This window comes from Epargyreus clarus, unplaced genomic scaffold (assembly GCF_041222505.1).
Source record: "Epargyreus clarus isolate Ecla_fem2 unplaced genomic scaffold, WU_Ecla_fem_2.2 ptg000007l, whole genome shotgun sequence".
NCBI classification, from domain to species: Eukaryota; Metazoa; Arthropoda; class Insecta; order Lepidoptera; family Hesperiidae; genus Epargyreus; species Epargyreus clarus.
In genome coordinates this window covers 2,320,147-2,342,282 of record NW_027332215.1, presented here as the reverse complement: position 1 = coordinate 2,342,282, position 22,136 = coordinate 2,320,147, and the positions used below count along the sequence as shown (strand labels likewise).

At 34.5% G+C, this 22,136-nt stretch overlaps 1 protein-coding gene across 4 annotated transcripts in view; it reads right to left on the bottom strand.

Moving 5' to 3' along the window:
* Positions 1–4,328: 4,328 nt before the first annotated feature.
* The window catches only part of LOC140743229 (uncharacterized), a 53,016-nt gene continuing 35,208 nt past the window's right edge, over positions 4,329–22,136 (bottom strand). For 3 of the 4 annotated variants that reach the window (XM_073074347.1, XM_073074348.1, XM_073074350.1), the window contains exons 2-4: positions 11,538–12,757; positions 11,165–11,295; positions 4,329–9,038 (exon numbers count right to left, since the gene is read on the bottom strand). In XM_073074347.1, the coding sequence (XP_072930448.1) occupies positions 11,977–12,757 (781 nt within the window). In that variant the 3' untranslated portion in view covers positions 4,329–9,038; positions 11,165–11,295; positions 11,538–11,976. Of the gene's footprint in view, positions 9,039–11,164; positions 11,296–11,537; positions 12,758–16,617; positions 16,831–22,136 lie in introns of those variants that run through there. The other variant, XM_073074349.1, reaches the window with a different exon arrangement.

Here is a 22,136-nt window from a genome sequence, read left to right as displayed (position 1 = left end):
CACGGTTTTTGGAAAATCAACCCTTAAGGTCGTTTAATAGGGGATGGAACTTTTTTTAATCCGTTAATTTGGAAACAAGGACTGTTAAAATAACATAAAGCTTTTTGGTAGGAAATAATAGATCTCCCTTAACACCGTTTATAGGTTATCTAACCTTAAGAGGGTAATATAGGGGTAGAACTTTCGTTTAGAAGTCCGTAGATTTTGAAGCAAAGTCTATAAAATTAGGTATTCGGTTTTCTGATTTAAAATAATAGGAGATCTATTTCACCGTTTTTGGAAAATCAATCTTTAAGGTCGTTTTATGGGGGATGGAACTTTATTTTTGAAACCGTTAATTCGGAAGCAAAGACTGTAAAAATTAGCAATTGGCTCTCTGGTTGGGATAGATAGAACTTTTTTAACACCATTTATGGAAAATCTACCCCTAACCGCGTAATATAGGGGTTGAAAGTTTGTTTAGAAGTAAGCCGATTATGAAGCAAAGTCTATGAAAATTGGTATTTTTCTTTCTGGTTGTAATTAACATTTGGAAGCAACCACTACGAAACATTATCATTAGTCTCAATGAAGCATCTGAGTCATTGTTTTTTTAGATCAACCCTTTAGACGGCTATAAAAGGGTGTATGCATTATGCGTTTCTGTTTACACATCTGTTCCAGCATTTTTAGCAACTCAACAATCAACCCCATTAGGGTGTTATAAGTAAAGAAAGTTTCTTTAAAAACCGTTATTGATGTTACTTTCTTTGGCATATCTGAAAAAAGAATAGAGTTCAGAGAGGTTTAGTGCAGGGCTAAATTCCACGGGCCGTCGTAACATATATATATATATATATATATATATATATTTTATAATATAAGAGTAGCAGACGAGCATGCAGTCCACCTGATGGTAAGTGGCTACTGCCGCCCATGGACATCTGTAATCAACCCCAGATAGGATTTGATATTCCTACCTGAGGTCGGCCACAGCTGCGCCGCTACCCCTGAGGACTAAGCTGGAACGCCTCGGAAAAGTCTGTCTCCCTTACCACACCCTTCAGACCGGAACACGGAATATAAGAGTAGCAGACGAGCATGCAGTCCACCTGATGGTAAGTGGCTACTGCCGCCCATGGACATCTGTAATCAACCCCAGATAGGATTTGATATTCCTACCTGAGGTCGGCCACAGCTGCGCCGCTACCCCTGAGGACTAAGCTGGAACGCCTCGGAAAAGTCTGTCTCCCTTACCACACCCTTCAGACCGGAACACAGCAGCGCCTAACACTGCTGTTATTAGGTAGAAGTAGGTGTGGCGGTGGTGCCGCTGGAGTCGAACCACATAGGGTTCTACCACCTTCAAAATTATTATATTTTTATATTATTTATTTTTATATTATATTTTTAACATGGGAATGTATTGCGCGTGCTGAAGTGCAGAACAGCGGTTTTTTAGGGTTCCATACCTAAACGATAAAAACCCGGAACCCTATTACTAAGACTTCGCTGTCTGTCCGTCTGTCCGTGTGTCACAGGGCTCTATCTCTGGAACAGTAATAGATAGATATTTGAAATTCTAACAGAGGATGCATAACGGTGGCCGCTATAACAACAAATACTAAAAATAAAACAAAGTTGAAAACAAAAAGGGGTCCCCATACAACAAACTGCTATTCGATATTTTTCCAACTAACTTTAGAACCGTTACAGGTAGACAGTTCAAATTTTCTCAATGCGTGTACTGTAATGGCTGCTACAATAAAGAAATTAAAAAAAATGAAAAATTTGGTTGTACGGAACCCTCCAGTTGGGGGTTTAACTTGCACTTGGCCAACGCGCAATTAACAATTAGTAACGCGCAGACCTGTGGGACAAAAGGGAAAGTCGCGGGCCACACACCACCCGTGGGTGTCGGATTGCCGACCGCTGGTGTTGGATATTAGCTTTCAGAAATTTGCTGATAAAGTATTTATTGATGCATAGGAATGTTTTTGAAATTCTACTAAGGAGGTAAAAGATGTGTTATATGTATGGTTCGAAGTTAGAAACGTGAAATTTCAGATAACGTCTATTCAGACAAATACACGACAACGTGGACGGGTGCAAAATTGTTAAAGGTACAAATTTACGATTTACGATTACAGTTATTTCTATGTCATATCATATTTTTTTACGCGGGCGAAGCCGCGGGTTCTGGTAGTTTATTATAGAACCATTTAACTTAAATTATTTGCTACTGAGCTTCAGTCTTTACGATAAATATCTACTTTCAATATTAAAACTAATTCGGAACGCTTTGTGTGCTGATGCAGTATATCAAGTACATGCTAGATGCGAATAATGTTTAGATGAAATATTGTACATATTTGTACCGCTTTCTAACTCCCAATTAAGTCGAAATGCCTCGTGTGCCAATGCACTCAACAATCAAGCAACAGACAAAGAACATGAAGATGCGGCGTACCCTAAAGTTTTAAGTCTCTTAAGGTATCAAATAAAAGGGATGTGAAGCAGCGTTTCCCTGTGAAATTACTCATCTATGTGCACTATTACAAAAATTCTTGCTTATGGGAAAGGAAGAGACTTAATGGACGTATAATTTGTTCGAATTTTCAGTTTTTAATACGATATCACTTTGTCATAAAACGAAGTACTAAAAATATTACTACTAACGCCATCTGTTACTAAAACACTTACTTTTTAAGGTTACTTGAGTTGTTGAAGTTTTTCATTAGTACTTATTCTTACGACAGGTGGCGCTGATATTTTTTATTTATAATATTAAGTCTTTGTAGTAGGAATTAAGTAGGTCTGTTGTATTAAAATGTAAATGTTAGTCCACAAATAAAAGTTACAACTAAATTATATAATATGTGTTGTACAAGGGTTTTTTTTATTTCGATAATTGAATTAATTCGTTCATGTTTGTAGGATTTTTATAGGTTTAGATTGAAGTTACAATGAGCATGTCACCACATGGTAAGTGACCATTTCCGCTCATGGACACTTGTAACGAACTTCGTATAGTACAGGCTATCATCCGTATCAGTGTCTACAACATACGGAGTTTAAATATCATTGTAAGGGTAATAAAAAATTACAACACATATTCAGACATATATTTTGATAAAAAATATAGAAATAAAATAACATTATACAGAAATCACAAAATAGGTCGGACGAAGGAGTTACAGTAATTTGTGTGTATAGACTATCTTACAACTGACAAAATTAGGAATGAAATTACAATTATGTTCGTGGTAACGGCGAGGATTTCCAAAAGACAACCTTTCTTCTATATACTGATCTATTCTATGGCTGGGAACAAATGTAGTGAAGAATTTTTCAAACAAAATTATCACTGACAAAAGTATGGCACTTTATCCATAGTTGGTAGTACTCATCAGATACAGTTTCACTATACACACACCACTTAGAAATTTTCGCTACATTCGTCCCTATCCTGGGTTTACAGCAACCATTGTCGTTTCTATAGCTGGTTAACGTACATTCATTCTAAGAATACTGGTCTTTCATTATTCGTTTACCAAAAGAGAAACTGTCGCTTCAAAAGAACATTTTGGCACCATCGTTACCAGACTTACTTATTACAACAATACAGTCTAGGAATAGTCACATCTTTGATGTAACAATATAGTATAATTTAATTGGCAAACATGTAGTTTACGGACAAGTAGTAGTTGGAAAAAGTCCATAATTCCACGCGTCATCTCTCCCAAGGACTAAGATATAATGCCTTGTAGCCCTGTTATTGTATACACAGGTGTTCAAACCTATATTCTAATCCTTGTAAATCTATTTCATTCATTCCTGCGTAAATCTATTTCACTAATTCCATAAATAACAAGTAGGTAGTCGGTATTGACGATTCATTATAATCAACTCATTACTGACTCAGCGATTGGCAAGAATCTGCTCTCAGATTGTTTGATCTCAGTGATTAGGTGGTAGCTCATAATGATGGGCAATGCGGTTTGATAGTTTTAGAATGTTACATTTACAATTTACCTTTAACAATAATATAAGAAATTGATATTTTCTTTTTAAGCTTAGTCAAAGAGGGTGTATAATTTTGAAATCAACCGACGAAGTCGCCAAAATTCCAAAATATGAAAATATATTTAATTCTGTCATCTGTATGATGATGAGATGAGAGTATGATGCATATGCAGATGCTCGCATAAATGAATGAAATTCTATTTACTAATGTTATCCTTCATATCAGTCCTTTCCCGATTACATTTCAATTTAGCCTATCACTTTGATCTTTTAAACCTTGTTACAAGTCTTTCGGGACTAATTTTCCGTCTTCTCGCCATTACCTTATTTTCAATCAGCTATTACTCTAGATTCGAATAGCAAATGTTATTAATCAGAAACACATTTTTTAGAATTACATCTTATAAAGTTTCAAGTAAAGTTAAAAGAGCGATGATGAATAGTTTAATGTTTATTCTTGTGTTAGATAAAAGTGACAGTTGCCGCAAGGGGCAGTTGTACCCTTTTGCTACTCGAAGGTAGTAAGTAAGTAGTGAGGTCCGCTACAAAAAATAGGTAAAGCGAAAGCCAATTTAATATGTATTGAAGAAATATATTGTTTACTACTACATCGGTATATATACCACAATACACAAACTTAATCACAGTACAATAATGTAGTGAAGTAAAATGAAGAAGATGCTCAAAAAATATTACAAATGTAGAATTGTTATACCGATTATATAGTTTACATAGTTACGAATTGTGAATGTGCATAAGTTAAATTAGTTCCTTATACATAATGCTGTGGTTCCATGTACACTCAGGTGCGTGGATTAAAACAACGAAGAGAGTTTTTCCACACTTATTGATGAAGATGGCAAAGACATCGAAATATTTCAAAGATAGATATTATTAGATAAAATAAACGTCAACGGAACTGGAGCATTATGCAGGGTGCTGTTGAATTTACTGAACTAGATTTACAGTATGTCGACAAACAATTCTAATTTTCCAATTCTATTACTATAGTCTCAATTTTTAATAAATTTCTCAAAAGTTACTTCCGTCTCACTTTGTAGTGATTTTCTACTTTACTTATTAATTTGGAAAACAAATACGAAATTCAAATTCAGCAATCGGACGGTAATAGCAATAAAACAGTAAAAAATATATCTCAAATTTCCTAACAGTACATAATTAAACTTGTCGAATTCCTTTATGTTCTTAAAATAAGTATGTTTTGTGTATTGTATATCGGCCAAATTTTTACTTTTGAAATATATTATAACAAAATATCTTCATAGATGTTTTCAAAAAGTAACATAATATCACATCACTGAAAAAAATGATAGTTTTAAATTCCAAATATTTACTTAGAAAGTTAAAATAGTAAAAGATATAGTAAATACTATTGTACACAACACCAAGAAACGACATTCAGTCTAAACGTCTACTAACATCTATAGCTTATGTTTAAAGATATAGGGTCTCTTTTCCTTAATCAAAACCAAATTAGGCATAAATAACCGCACGGTAAAAGTTGACAATTACTAATTTGACACAGGTTTATAATCACTTGCGGTAGATTGCTCTCAAGCAGTTAAACACTTTCTTCCAAACCGACCCATATAATAACACCAATAGTAAGATAGAACATATACTTAAACATTATCTTTCTTAATATTTGGCTACATAATTATGCCAATAGGAAAATGTCAAAATATAAGTTATGCTAACTAGGCCATCACATAAAATAAATTTTACACTTGACCAATCACCTATAACTGACTTTTTCATCATAATAGACTAATGAGATTAGCAAGATTTAGTTATTTAAGTTAGTGGATGAAGGCCTTTTCTAAATACATAGGGACAATCTATAAAAATAGTACCCTTTTTTCTTTTAGGATGTGGTATGACTCACCATTTTATCTAGTTTAAGTTTGAAAACGTGCTTTTTGCACGTGACAATGCTTTTCTAACTGGTCCTGTTTTGGATGTGTCTGACAAGGGTTTTAGTTACTTCAATTTGTTTAGGTGTAAATCCATTTTGCTTTTGCAGCAAGCTCATCAATCCTTCAATATTTTATTCTTAACAGTTGATATCAATCTTTTCACATAAAGACATCATTACATTACATGAGTTGGAATATTTCATATAATTATATATTCATCGCCAATGACTGGATCGAGCCGACCAGTCCAGGGTTGAGTTGGTTCTAGACTAGAACCAACTCAACCCTGGACTGTTATTTTTTTATTTTGTTATGTAATAACTAGAACTTCTAGTTATTACATAACAAAATAATCAATTCTTTCTACTCAAAGTTAGGTTGTTAAAACATATAGTTTCTGTATGATTGTATGGCCAATTATGTCGCTAATTAATTTAATATATTTTTTTAGTTCACGCGATTGTCAACAACGTAATTATGTCCTGTCAAAACTGTTTAGATGCCGGTAAATGAAAGAACTTCCATGATATTTTCTCACATCTCTACCCTTACACTGTACGTTTAGAAGTGTATTATACATTTCTAAAATTAATTGAGTAGATAAATTCCGTTACAGAAGCTCTTCTTTATCTATTAAACAAATGTTTTTTTACTAACATATTTAAATTTTTTAAACGTTTTACGTTCTTCGTGCTACATTTATGTCGCACTTAGATAATTGTTTGGGAATATATTACTAAGATGTTATTTGCATGCAATAAGCAGCACTCCCGTATTAATACGCGTTGAAATTTGGAATATAAAAAATATACTGAATCCTTATTTATTTATAAATTTCGCGTCATAATATTTCTTTGATTTTTTCTCTTATGACGTGATGTCAACGTGAACGTGACGTGTACAACCACAGAGTTTGTAGATGGAACTGGAATAATTATTAGTACGTTACGTAGGCAATAAATTTTAAAGTAATAATTACCGAGTTAAATGCATAATTCTTATTATCAAATGTAAAGTGATTTGCTTCTGCGATTATGTACAAATGGCGTGTTTTAGCCGCATAATTTTTTCATAAACAATTTCAATCGACTAGTCCATTTCCTCCCTTTACGTAAAACTTTCTCGAAAAATCGATTATGCACTCTTTGGTTCTTATCTCGAGTTAAGTCTAGTCGTACTATGATTGCGTTCCTAAACTTTATTGTGAGTTACCAAATTGCTTGGTACTAAATATTCATTTTTCAAGTACAAGTGTACGTAAAATAATAACGTTGTTATTATTTTTCATGGCAGTCGTTGGTCAGGGCGTAAGATACGTACCTTCACACGCTCCGTTTATTCTATATTTATAAAGGGTACGGATCGCGTTAAAATACGTACGATACACTAAAGAGCTTCTACATTGTCCCTACCTCTATACAAATATACATGCCAAGAAATCGATCGTCACAATCCTTATTGCTTCTGTTTCAGTGAATAACCCATTCAGTGAACTAGAAGCAACCTGAAATGGATTCTGAGGAACTTTTTAATGGCACTTGGTGGTCAACGAGTCAAAAATCCCTTCGCCGGCTCCTACGGCTCCCGCGGGTAGGAGTAGGGGGGGTCGTATTCGTCGCCGCGACCCCACGGCAACGTTTGCTGGCAAAATGATTTATTGTCAAGCGTTGTGCTACGTAATGCGCGTGTTTAAGTATAAAGGGAAAGATTACATTTAATTTCTCAAAAAAAAAATAGCGAATTACGGCCCAGTGTAGCAGATAATTTTTCTGTAAATATATATTTCTTATAGGCTTTAGATAAATTATTAGAGATTTTTTCCAAAAAACGATTTTAAATTCAACACATGCTTCTTAAAGTAGTAAAATGTAAGGATCTCATAAAAAGTAAAATGAATTCACCAGGTTATTATTTTTTAAATAAAATGTAGTACTGAGAAGATGCGTGTAGAGAAATAAATTTAACTACTGATAAAAGTCCTATAATTATTCTTACTATAGACTATAAAATGTACTCTGAAATGACATCAAATTTTAACGAGACCCTGAAATAATAGGTCTAAAGAAAGAGATAGAAGTAAAAAACAGGTGTGTTGTAGTAAAGGGGTGAGATGCCTATGAAGTCAGGACTATACCGGCTGTCCGACCGATTCTATCGCTATTTGGCATCAAATATGTTATTGAGCCTCGACAATCGAAATCTCGACGGGCGAAGAAAATCTAGTCAGTTAAAAAATGAACTCGTTTATACAAATTACCTTGTGATAGACGCCAATATCTATCACAAAGTAATAGGAAAGTAATCCAGAAACGAATATTTTAAAGAATATTCTACATATTTATTATTAATGATTCACTACGTACTACTCTTATTTTAAAGATGCAATTGATTAAAAGTATATTTTATTCCAATTTTTCAATGAGTCGCTATTCCACGTTGATTTTTCTTACTGCACTAGAAACCGGGTATAACGACATTGGTTATGACAATGAAATAGTAATGCTCCGTCTGAATGGATGACGAAAATGTTTACGGATCGATGGTGTTTGTACCTTTAGTAGCAAAATCTACCGATAGGATTTGTACGCAATTTTACAATGATGTTGTGGTCGTTGTCGTTTTCTGATCTAATGCCACGTTGCTCTTGGTCTTCAAGGAATGTTTGTCATTTATTTTTTAATCCAGTACACGAATGACGGACATCCTGATATTGTAGTCCATTAAATGTCGTTATAACCGTTTTTGACTTATTATTAATATGATTATTGATTATTTTAATATGATAGAAACATTCCTACAGAAATCCTACAAACTACTATAAATTTTATTTCTAAATGGTAATCATCTTCGTCGAACACTGTGGCCTACTACAACTGAATATTAAAATTATAATCTCTCGGCAGTCACAAGTCATGAATGTCAACCAATGAATCAATGTCTGACTGTGAGATCGCTGATCTTCGGGGCCGGTTTCTTGAATCTCGATTTCATCGCACGAGTTACATGGCACTTACATCTCCGGATCTGCTGTTTCAGGTCTCTTTTTCAGATCTTCTACTTTGAAGTTCACTCTCTTTATTTTCAAGCCAGCGGCACCTGGAATTAGACAAATAATCTGGAATTAGACCCTTTTGTTTTTTTGCTCTCAACGCGTTTTAGGAGAATTAGAACTAATAGAATGAGATATTAAATATATTAATTTTGAATGACCATCTTTCAACTTCAATGGATAGTTTATTTATTAGCACTGTTTACGAGTTAACTCAAATTTACTTTTTCTGCTGCTTTATGTTTTATTTTGAGATACATACTAATGTAGACTAGGATGTCTTGTATTAAGAAAAAAAGGCATCCGATTGCATCACCTGGGAGGTATAAATGTGTAAAACAATCTTAAAAAGTAATACAATAAGTGAACAGATGTGATTATTTTAAAAATACTTCAGAAAACTAAATATCCTGTGAAAATAAGTACCCGCCCGAATTATTGACTTCTAATTATGAAAACTTTTGATTTTAACGTAGCTCGCTCACAAATTCTACGTTCGCAAGTACATAATACTCCCTCGTATGTATTTACTATAATCAAATATAATATAATTTAATACAATCAAACGTCCGCTCAGACACAAGCATTCAGACCTATTCGCAAATGGGGATTTTCTGTACATCAGAAGATCGCTACGTAGCTTGTTGCTAAGAATTACTCGCTCAAAAGTAAACGCTCAGTAAGTTCACTGCACAGCTCATATTTGATAGTAGAGAAAACGTTTTAAAGTAGCACCACCATAGTATGCGACATGACATTAAATTATGTACCTATTCTAACTATATAATTATAGCGAGAATCTCTCTGCACAGAGAATTGCGTCCAGTATCGTTGATTATTTTTTAGGTTACTGGCTCTTTGCCCACTCTAAGCTACAAGTATACATTTATAGAAAATACATTGGTTGAATTAATTGATGATGTAATAATTAACAGGCAAACGGCGAGCTGCAAGCTTTTCAGCACAGTGTCCGTGTTACAGTTATTTATGCATAAGCTTTTAAGGAACGCATAATTATGAAAAATATTCTTCTAAATATCAGTTTAAAGATTATCTTTGTTTTTATTATCTTCTTTGATATAAAACTACAAATTTAAAAGTAAAATTTGTACATGTACTATTATTATACGCCAGCATATATATAGGGCTGCATCAATCTGCTGCTGTTTTTTGTATGCTGACTTCATCCGCATGTACCTAAGGAAATACACATCCGCGTGATAAGAAAAAAAGCTAAGGATACTGCATTGCTTCAGAAATAGTAAATTATCTCGCTGCTTTCATTGCCACAATTAAATTCCTTAGTTGTTTGAGTCTAAATATAAAAATATGTAATTTCGCGCAATGCTAACAAAGTTTGCTTAAAACGACTTTCGATTGCAGGAAATTATTCGCCATAATAAAATACTATTTGTCGCGTAGCAAGAATTACAGCATACTTAGGTTAAAATTTTCCGCCCTGTCTTTAACATGTTAAAAGCCGCAATGTCAAAAGCGTGGTTTTGGTCATCCAAAACAATATGACAATATTGATATTGCATTTTAATATATCACTTGGCGGTGCAATATCTTAATACAAGTTTACTCCCATATTATAAAATGTTCCTAATCTCGTGTAAGATATATCGACGACGCCAGCCGTATAAAAATTAATACAAAATGTAAGTCAGACAAATATATTATATACACAGTTTCGTCTTCAGTAATGCCAGGGCACCTGGGCACACAAGAATTCGGGGACCCGGTAGAGTGGAGGGATAGCAGTAGAAATTTGACCATATAGAAAGTCACACTATAGAAAGTCTAATTCGGTTTCAATCAAAAAAATATAATTATGGTTTATTTTATGCATTAGGTGAACACTAATGATACATAAAGAAATGTCATTTTTTATGGCCTAAGTAAAATGTTTATGTTTTGTTCGTTTTAAAATGGTTCAAGCTATTTTTTAATATTAAACCAAACTGCATTATGTTAGAATTTCCGCTGGTTATAATATGTTTGACTGATTTATTATAGACATAGGCTCATCGTATTATTAATGTACAATTGTTCGCTAGAGATACATTAAGCACCGCAATACATTTACTTAGCATTATATACCTGAAAATGGCAAATGTATAATGTGAATATGATTGAAACAATAGATTGCTCATAAAATTAGTGTACCTACCTACACTGTTCGTCTGGAGAACTTCAGCTATTGCCTCACGAAGACTAAGCCGCAGACTAGATGGGTCAATTCTGACCGAATCCTATAGCACCGGCTCGCACCTCCCCATCTGTCCCGTACTCCATTGAGACCTTTTGAGAACAAGATTCAATATTTAAATTTTGCAAATGACTTAAATTTATATGCAACTAAAAACGCTTTCAATAAACTTATTATTTTGGTAATATTATTTTTGTATATCGACTATTTTATTTACTGATAACAGCAACTACATACGAATATGATATATTAAATACGTTAGTTAATTACATGTATACATACATTTTTAAAATAAATGCTAGCAGCTTAGGTAGTATAGTAGGTAGGCACTCACCAGTGTGGAAAGATTCCTCATCTTTTATCTTTAGTGATATTTGTCATGGTAGCATATCACAAAATTGCACATGGCCATGTATTCAATCATTTCTTTAAAGCGAAATTTTTGAGACTCTCATTTAATGTTTTCAGTACCGTAATCTGAGGTATTTCCGTGAGATGCCAAGATAATTTAAATGACAATCAATGAAATCAGTTTGAGCTTCTAAATCCGTCAAAAGCTTAGCCACATATTCGACGAAAAGGATTTAAATAAGATGAACAAAGCTTCCAGTATTTGCAGCTGCGAGATTCCGGATGCCGAAAAGTTGTGAATTGCCACAATTGGCAGCAGCAGAGATGAGTCTGAAGGTTATTTATTTATTAATATGATGCCCGGCAGCCCTAACTAATCGATAAGTTATATGGATAGAAATATGTGTATGGTTTATATGAATTTAAATACTTTCTGCATCTGAGTCCATGGTCGACGTATCAATAGACGAATCATTAACGGTAATACTAACATCTGGCGGGGGACCAGTCGTCTGACCAAAGTCTAATTCAATTGACATAGTGTTGATCAGCGATGAAGCGGGGTTTTCATCCATGCATTCTTCCGCTCCGCTCCCCTCTTTTACAATTTTGCTGACATTTTGCTCCGTGTCCTTTGTGGCTGCGGTAGTAGTCGCAGTGACTGTATTGACGTTGGCAACCGCTGGATTGTTAGCAGCTGGAATTTCAATCACAATAGACTCGCCACCGTGTCTATCACTCTCCGCTACCTGCGTCAGAGGGTACTCATCATCTGAATCATCAGAGTCTAGGTTTTTATCTACTCCGGCAGCTTCAGAAGTAGCTTCAGTTTCAGTAGATTCGGTGCCGGGTCCTGCAACTTCATCAAGATTGGTCGATACTGCACAAGCAATAAGGTCCGGCTGTGCAAAAGACAAGCTAGATTTAATAAGAGATTTCTCAGAAGGTCCCGGTTGAGGTTCCTCATGCGCTTGCTCATTAGCTTCTTGATGAGGTTCAATTACAGAATCGCCTTGAGGTTCTACCTGAGGTTCGTCACGCTGTTCTTCAGCTGGTTCTTCCTGAGAATTGTCCATGGCTACTATTAGAGCTAGGCCGAGATGATCTGCCGGGTCCGCTTCATCATCCGTACGTGATCGAAGTCGAGCACCACGCGCATTCCGCTCACGATCTAGAGCTCGCTCCGCAGGTTCCCAGCCCTCTCTGGTAACAAAATTAAAACCTTATTATAAATATATAAGATAAGAAATAAAAAGCTAGACCTCAGTAAATGTACCACTAAAATAAAATTTATGGTTTTTATGGACCACGGCCGAGCCTAACTAAACCGTCTATAATAAAGACCCTAAATAACTTCTCTGCCAGCTCTAGTACGCGTTACGTGACAGTTCTGTAAATGTCATAATTTTTAGAAACACATACAAATAAAACAACTAAAGAAAACAATTTTTTGTTTAAAAATATCATTATTTTAAATATTATATATATTTATAATCTTGAAAGGACTTTAACATGTCAATAAATATATATATTTTAAATAATGAAATATGTAATAAAACATTTGAAAATAAAAAAAAATAAACAAAAAAAATCTCAATATTGAATTCGCCAAAACAAATCATTTGAGCCTAAGCAAGCCTAAGGTATAGCCACTAAAAACTATGCACTTCCTTGTCTCCGTGTGAAATTCTGTTTTAGAATGGTGTATTAGCTGATTAGATATTGTGACAGTATTCATTTAAGTTTACAATCGCTATCTGCAACGTCGACACAGGTAACAAGACGTGTGCGGTAATTTTATGTAATTTATAAAGAAGATCAGCGCATTTAAGAAATGCAGATGGACTGATGACCAAAGGTAGAAGAAACCAAACGAACAGCAGGAATTGCGTAGGTTAGGTTAGATTAGGTCACTGCTTACTTTAGTTGTCCACTGTTTGACCCATGTAGACCTATATCCGGTAGTGGACTACCAAAGAATATTATAATAGAAAAATAATCGTCACACTTCTCCACGCGAGTGTATCTAAAAATAATTTTCAGTTTTATGATTAATTACTTTCCCATGTACAAAAAAAGAAAAAAAAAAGAATAATAAACAGAAAATGATAACTATTTTTTTTGGACATCAAGGTATTAAAAGATGTATTTTTAATGTAAAATTCGTAAAACTGGCTTTTATTTTGAATCTACAGATAAATAAATCTTGAAACAATTCTTATGTTTATCTGCGTATTTAAAACAAGTTATCACTTGCTTGGAGGGAGGGAAACATCGTGATTAAATCTATACCTTTATACTCGTAGGTACTTAAAAATCTTAGGGATGTGTAAAGTCTACCAAATACAGCGTACTACAACAATACCCTCACCGGACTGATTAAGATTATAAATAGTTTAAATAAAAAGTATTGTATTTCAACGACACTTTTTCATAAATGTATATAATATTATACTTAAATAGGATGGGACTCATCCCATCATGCCCATAATAAACACCTTCATAATCATCTTTTCCTTGGTAACTTGTTGAGCCCTATGTACCTATACCATTAATATTTATACCAACTCTATTTTCGATCCCCGGCCAGACAGACATATGAATGATGAATTTAAATATCTGTTCAGGGTCTGGGTGTTTGACGTTTGTGTATTCGTCTTTGTGTGTGTCCGTAGCATCCACGACACAGGGAATCCTAGTGTGGGCTGTGAGTGTGGAAAACGTTTATAGTTTTGTCATTCTACGTAAAATTCAAAATGAGCAGACCGGATTTAAGTAATGTAATAATTACAATTTTATGATTTCTATCTTTACATGTGTACGTTTACCTTGCGGGACGCTTGCGTCTTATACGTGGTGCGTGTGAAGGCGCTGGTTTATCTTCATTTTTCTTGCCTGACTTTTTTTCCTTTGGCATATTTAACTTTCACGTCTCACTTCACACGCACGACAATTAAAGGTTTTGCTTTTAGTAAACAACAACAATATAAGCCCGAATATTTGGGGAATTAGAAACAAGTTGCGTAGTTGCACGAAGCGACCCGAAGCCGACACAAAAATGACTCTTACATATAGCGCCTCCATCTAATAACTGACGCATGCGCGCTCACCTCGAAAATGACTTTTCTAGACCACGCAATCGCGATTCACGGTGTCTCAGACGGTGGAGATTTCCTTCGAATTTGACTTTTTATTGTCTGTTTAAAGTATGTTACATATTGCTTTTTGAGGGGATGTAGTACATTTTTCAACATTTTTCATCGCTGAACTTATTAATTTTTGTATATTATAATATCTTGGTCAACACTTTATTGTCTTCTTGACTTAGAGAGAGAGTCGAGAAAGTTTATTTGTTTATTTGAGATTTTAGTCCTCAAAACTGTCCAGGGCAGAATTACGAGTAGATGCCAGTATCAAATTTCAAAAGCCATTTCATGTTCATCAACTAGAAAACGTACTATGCAGATTATCGGCTTTTTAAGTACACTAAGATCATTTTATATTTTGTCAAGTTGCTTCATCGCTGACTTTGCTACGATAATAGATCACGATTTATGTATTAATAAATAAATTTTATTTAGGTTCCGGTTTACATTTTTATTTAAACTTTAGTTTATTTTTTTTTCAACTTTATTTTTAAGTTTACGTTTAAGTGTACTAAAGTAAAATATAACTTAATAAAGTATTGGTTATGTAGGTACGTAGTTCTGAAATGAAGTAGAAAAATGAAGACATCCTGATTCGATGATATCTAAAACACTAAATAGACAAAATATTTTCAAGTACTAACATCAAGTATACCTCACTAATGCTGTTTAAAGGATAACTGAAAGAGAGATCAAAAGAATAAACATGAACAAAGGATCAGCATTCTGCATATCCGTAGAGAATCAAACATCACATAAATAGCCAACAGTGACTTATTGAAGTGCCTGGATATTATCGATTTGACAGGGTGGGTGGCGGGAGACCTAGAAGCGGCGGTGTAGTGGGAAGGGGGAGTTGCGTTTCCGCCCTCTACCTTGCACCTCTTACATTTGAAATCGGAGTGTGTGTATGCTTTTGTTTTTTCTAAAACTTTTGTGGAACTTCTGGTTCAACATTTTCAAGGCTGTCTTTCGGTCTTTTTTAATGGATTAGCTCACCTTTAATATACAAAAATCGTCTTGAGTGAGCCCTGACTTCTTGACATTTTATCAAACAGATTCTTAGTACAATACTAACATGTGTTGTAGGTAAACTCGCGGGTGCACCTTTTAAAAATATATGACGCGACATACATATAACTGGAACTGTATAGACAATTTTAAGTAAATTATATATAATTTAAAATCACACATGACATTCAAAAGCAACAGAAAATATATCTTAAAGCAACTCTTCTTTATAAGATACAAATGAGACGTCACATGGAGCACAGCTCGCATCTTGGAACTAAGGCACAATACCAACTCAATTTCCTCCGCGCAGAAACTTGCAACGACGTAAGGGTTCTCCGTTTGTTTAGAACTTACATTATTTGCACCAGGGGAGTAAAGATTGTAAACTTTTCATAGGTTTAACAAACGCTATGTAAAAAAGTGTACTAAAAACTAAGAGAGTATTTGACAAAGAAAACCGTAGTTAAGGATAACATTGTAAACCACATTTTTTAAGATTAAATTTGTAGAAAGCTCGTAGAAAGCATTTTCTTCTTCGTAACGAAACACCTTGCAAAGTGATGGTAGATGTATGTACGTTTAAAAAGAGTTCTGTAAAGAATCTACTTAGAATAAAATTTGATTGATTTTAATCTTTTTATATGGTACCCAAAAAGTAGAATTTTTATTTATATTATAAATAATTTTTATTTAAATAACTTCTAAAAACCAATATTTTTTATTTTAATAATTAATGAAATTACGTCGGTATAACAACACGTTAGAAAACTTTTTACAAAAATTCTTTCACTGGACCCTAGTATATGTATAAAGTTTACGGAACTCCACTAATCGTACAAATGTAATAAATGAAATTTTATGATTGCGATATTTAGATTTTAAATTTTTGATGTGATCGTTTACCGTGCGGCAGGGCGCTTCCTCCTGATGCGTTGGGGGCGTACAGGCGCTGGGTTATTCTCATCTTTGTTATCGTTGGGTTTTTCTTTTGACATTTTAACGCTTCACGTCTCACTTCACACGTACGACAATTACAGTTTTTGCTTTTCGAAAGCAACAACAATTTAAGCCCGAATATTTGAGAAAATGCCAACTAGTTGCATAGATGCACGAAGCGACCCGACGACGCTGCACAAATGACTCTTACATATAGCGCCCCTGTTTAATAATTTACGCATGCGCACTAATGACCGAACACGCCCTACACACACAGTGCTATTGCGATGTTCAGGCTTTATGGTGGTGTGAGTTCCCCGGAACTGGCCTGGAATATGACCTGGTGCCTACATCACCTTTTGTTCATCGCACAGCGATCGTATGTCTCTAAAAATCTCACCCCTCGTGGCAGCCGGCGTATTTGAATAAATTTAATTTGAATAGCACTCTGTTTAGTCGTTCTTGTCCTGGTATTTTTAAATTCTAAACACATAAAGAAAATCTAAGTAATACGGTTTTCCAGACAGGGAAATCGATCATTTTATTTTAATGTTAGTATGATTTTATTTATAAACACTGTTTTTGTTTGAAAACGGTGTTATCTATATATATAAAAGCGAAAAGATACTCACGTTCAAAACGTATTAATCAAGGTTTTGACTAAACTGCTGAAGCTACAATCATGAAATTTGAAACATAGCTTCATTTTATAACGTAGATGCGCACTAAGAACGGATTTTTTGATATTCCACCGTTAAGGGGGTTAAATGGGGGTTGAAAGTTAGTGTGAAAGTCCGTCAGTTTTAAAGCAAACTGGATGAAAACTGGTATTTAGCTTTCTGATTTAAAGTAATAAAAATCTAATCTAAGGGTTTTTCCAAAATCAACCCTAAAGGTGGTTAAATAGGGGTTGACAGCTTTTTTTTTAATTTTTCCAATTTGGAAGCCAGCACTATGAAAGTTAGCCATTGCTTTACTGGTTAGATATAATAGAACTTTAGTTCTACCGTTTTTGGAAAATCAACCCCTATGTGGGTAAAATAACGGTTGTAAGTTTGTATGGAATTCCCTCAGTTTTGATGAAAACTCTATGAAAATCGGTATTTGGGTTTTCGATTAAAAATAATTAAATACTTATTTCGTCATTTTTGGAAAATCAACCCTTAAGTTGGTAAAATAAGGGTTGACAGCTTATTTTAAAATTTGCCAATTTGAAAGCTAGCACTATGAAAGTTAGCCATTGCTCTACTGGTAAGATATAGTGGAACTTTAATTGTACCGTTTTTGAAAAATCAACCCTTATGTGGGTTAAATAAGGGTTGTAAGTTTGTATGAAAGTCCTCCAGTTTTGATGTAAACTGTATGAAAATCGGTATTTGGGTTTTCGATAGAAAATAATTAAACACCTATTTCATTGCTTTTGGAAAATCAACCCTTAAGTTGGTAAAATAGGGTTGACAGCTTACTTTAAAATTTGCCAATTTGAAAGCCAGCACTACGAAAGTTAGTCATTGATTTACTGATTAGATATAGTGGAACTCTAATTCTACCGTTTTTGGAAAATCAACCTTTATATGGGTTCAATAAGGGTTGTAAGTTTGTATGAAAGTCCCCCAGTTTTGATGTAAACTGTATGAAAATCGGTATTTGGGTTTTCGATAGAAAATAATTAAACACCTATTTCATCATTTTTGGAAAATCAACCCTTTAGTTGGTAAAATAAGGGCTGACAGCTTATTTTAAAATTTGCCAATTTGAAAGCCAGCACTACGAAAGTTAGTCATTGCCTTACTGGTTAGATATAGTGGAACTTTAATTCTACCGTCTTTGGAAAATCAACCCTAATGTGGGTTAAATAGGGGTTGAAAGTTTGTTGGGAAGTCCGCAGATTTTGAAACAAAGTCTATGAAAATTGGTATTCAGCTTTCTGATTGAAAATAATAGAACACCTATTTTACCGTTTTTGGAAAATCAACCCTTAAGTTCGATTAATAGGGAATATAAATTTATTTTAAAATCTGTTAATTTGGAAACAAGGATTGTAAAAATAGCATTTAGCTTTCTGGTTCAATATAGTAGAGCTTCTTTAACACAGTTTATGGAAAATCTACCCTTAAGAAGGTAAAATAGGGGTGGAAATTTCGTTTAGAAGTCCGCAGCTTTTTAAGCAAAGTCTATGAAAATTGTTATTTGGCTTTCTGATTCAAAATACTAGGACACCTATTTCACAGTTTTTGGAAAATCTAACCTTAAGGTTGTTTAATAGGGGATGGAATTTTATTTTAAAATCCGTTTATTTGGAAACAAGGACGGTAATAATAGGATTTAGCTTTCTGGTACGGAATAATAGATCTTCTTTAACAACGTTTATGGAAAATCTATCCGTAAGAGGATAAAATAGGGGTAGAAACTCCGTTTAGGATTTCGTAGATTTTAGAGCAAATACTATGTAATTTAGTATTCTGCTTTCTGATTGAAAATAATAGAACACCTATTTCACGGTTTTTGAAAAATTAAGCCTTAAGGACGTTTAATAGGGGATGGAACTTTATTTTAAAAACCGTTAATTTGGAAGCAAGGACTGTAAAAAATGGTAATTGACTTTCTGGTTGGGAATTATAGAACTTTTTTAACACCATTTATGGAAAATCTACCCTTAAGAGGGTATAATAGGGGTAGAAACTTCGTTTAGAAGTCCGCAGATTTTGAAGCAAAGTCTATGAAAGTTTACCAATTTTCAAAGACTTTGCTTCAAAATCTATTTTGCTTTCTGGTTGTAAATAATATATCACTTATTTTTCCATTTTTGAAAATCAACCCTTAAGGTCGTTAAATAGGGGTTGGAACTTTATTTTATAATCCGTTAATTTGGAAGCAACCACTATGAAAAATTATCATTGGACTCAATAAAGCATCTGAGTCACTGTTTTTTTTAGATCAACCCTTAAGACGGCTATAAAAGGGTGTATGCATTATGCCTTTCTGTTTACACACCTGTTTTAGAATTTTTAGCAACTCAACAATCAACCCCATTGGGTACTATTAGTAAAGAAAGTTTCTTTAAAAACCGTTATCGAAGTTACTTCCTTTGGCGTGTCTGAAAAAAGAACATAGAAGAAAAAAGCAGAGAAGTTTAGTGAAGGGCGAAATTCCACGGGCCGACGTAACATATATTTTTAACATGGGAATGTATTGCGCGTGCTTAAGTGCAGAACAGCGGTTTTTAAGGTTCCGTACCTAAAGGATAAAAACGGAACCCTATTACTAAGACTTCGCTGTCTGTCCGTCTGTCCATGTGTCACGGGGCTCTATCTCTGGAACTGTAATAGATAGACATTTGAAATTCTTACAGAGGATGCATAACTGTGGCCGCTATAACAAATAATAAAAATAAAAAAGTTGAATACAAAAAAGGGTCCCCATACAACACAAACTGCTATTCGATATTTTTCCAACTAACTTTTGAACCGTTAAAGGTAGACAGTTCAAATTTTCACAATGTGTGTACTTTAATGGCTGCTGCAATATTAAATACCAGAAACTTAAAAAAATAAAATTTTGGTTGTACGGAACCCTCCAGGTGCAGGTTTGATTTGCACTTGGCCAATTATTAGTAACGCGCAGACCCGCGGGCCACAAGGAAAAGTCGCGGGCCACACACCACCCGTGGGTGTCGGATTGCCGACCGCTGGTGTTGAATATTATCTTTCAGAAATTTGTTGATAAAGTATCTATTGATGCATATGTACATAGGAATGTTTTTGAATCTCTACTAAGGAGGTAATATGTATGTATCCGGGAATCTTTTAGGTTCGAAGTTAAAAACGTGAAATTTCAGATAACGTCTTTTCAGACAAATACACGACAACGTTGAAGGGGTGCAAATTTATATATGATAATGCGTAAGTTTATTCAATTTAGCCTACATTTTGGTATACTGATTAGGTACATCGCAACTACTTTGGACACACTGCGTGCCAACATTTTGTCCTGCCGTGGGGTATGGTTGTGGTGGGTATGCGTGGATTAGTGATGGTGATGTGGTAGATACATAGACCTTGGATTAAAATTTTGGGCTAGAACAGGGCAACAGTATCCCCTGCCTGTCGTACGAGACTAAAGGGGGACTTCTGGAGTTGCGGGCGGCAAGAATGGGAGCTCTAACCGCCCAGCCAGAGACCCTGGAAAGAACCGCTGTATGTAAGGCCCCATATAACATGGACGGTTCCTATGGAATAGTGTAACTAATAATTATTGTATCCTACATGAAACTTATATTTTAAAGAAAGTTTCATTACAGTCCACTAATTAGAGTTTTTATGTATGTTTCTGAAGAAAGCTTGACCAATTTAGGTACACAGTGACGAAAAAAGCTTTTATTAATTAAATATTAATGCTACTTTATCGTTAAAATTGTTAGGTACAATTTTACTATTACAGTTATTTGTATGTTAATATTGTTTTACGCGGGCGAAGCCGCGGGTTCTGCTAGTATTTTAATAAATTTTATATTTCTCATTAATTGACAACTAGATTGTCGTTACAGAATCAACAGATGAGTAAAATTTGTCCATTTTGGCGTGACTTTGTTGTAACACCAGAAATCCTGTAGAATAGTATACAGGACGAAGAAGGAATGCAACCTCATACAAAACACGTTAACCGCCCGATAAATAAGTTTAGGGCTACAAATCTCAAATACGGCAGTTGTTAGTTACAAACTGTGCCTACTACATAGACAATACAAACATGGCCTACATTTATCCTCCACGGAAATAGCGCCTAATAAAACATGAAAGATGGGCGTAATACACAGCCAGGGATGAAGCACAAAATTTTGATTGTCTGTTTCAAAGTCTCTATTTGAACTTTGGGCTGTTAATGGAAGGAAGTGAGTGTAATCGTCATCTTGAAACTACTTAATGATAAGGATCTATCTAAGTAGTCCTGTGCTAATTACAGGGACTTTACAATGATGTTTTTTGTACAAAAAATGAACGACTGTTAAACTGTGCTCTTTTTATTTTCAACTTAGTCCTCAGGGTTAGCAACTAGGGTTTCTATCCCAGGAGTCGTGGTTCAGTTTCCAGACTCGAGACTACTAATATCAGTCTCGGGGATAACGAGTCTTTCGACACTTAACTTACTTTTGTTACTAAATCTAGTAAAGCAACATTTTTTTAAGTATGTTTATGTGACAAATTGTTAAGTAGAACATAACATTTTGTAGAGATTGCACTCAAGTCCACGCCGATAGGTGGTATGGTAAGATGGTATATCTTGCGACCTCTATTGTTCTTTTATGTATGCAATTAATGATTAAAACGCGGTGGTTTTAAGGACGTGCGCTCACGATTTGGCTCCCATCTCAACGCGCTTATTCTCGCTTTCTTGGCTAACTTCGGCGAGGATATTTTAGGCCCTATCATGGGTAGATTACAAATTTCCATCGGTGCCAGTAGCCATGCATCATAATATGATTACTC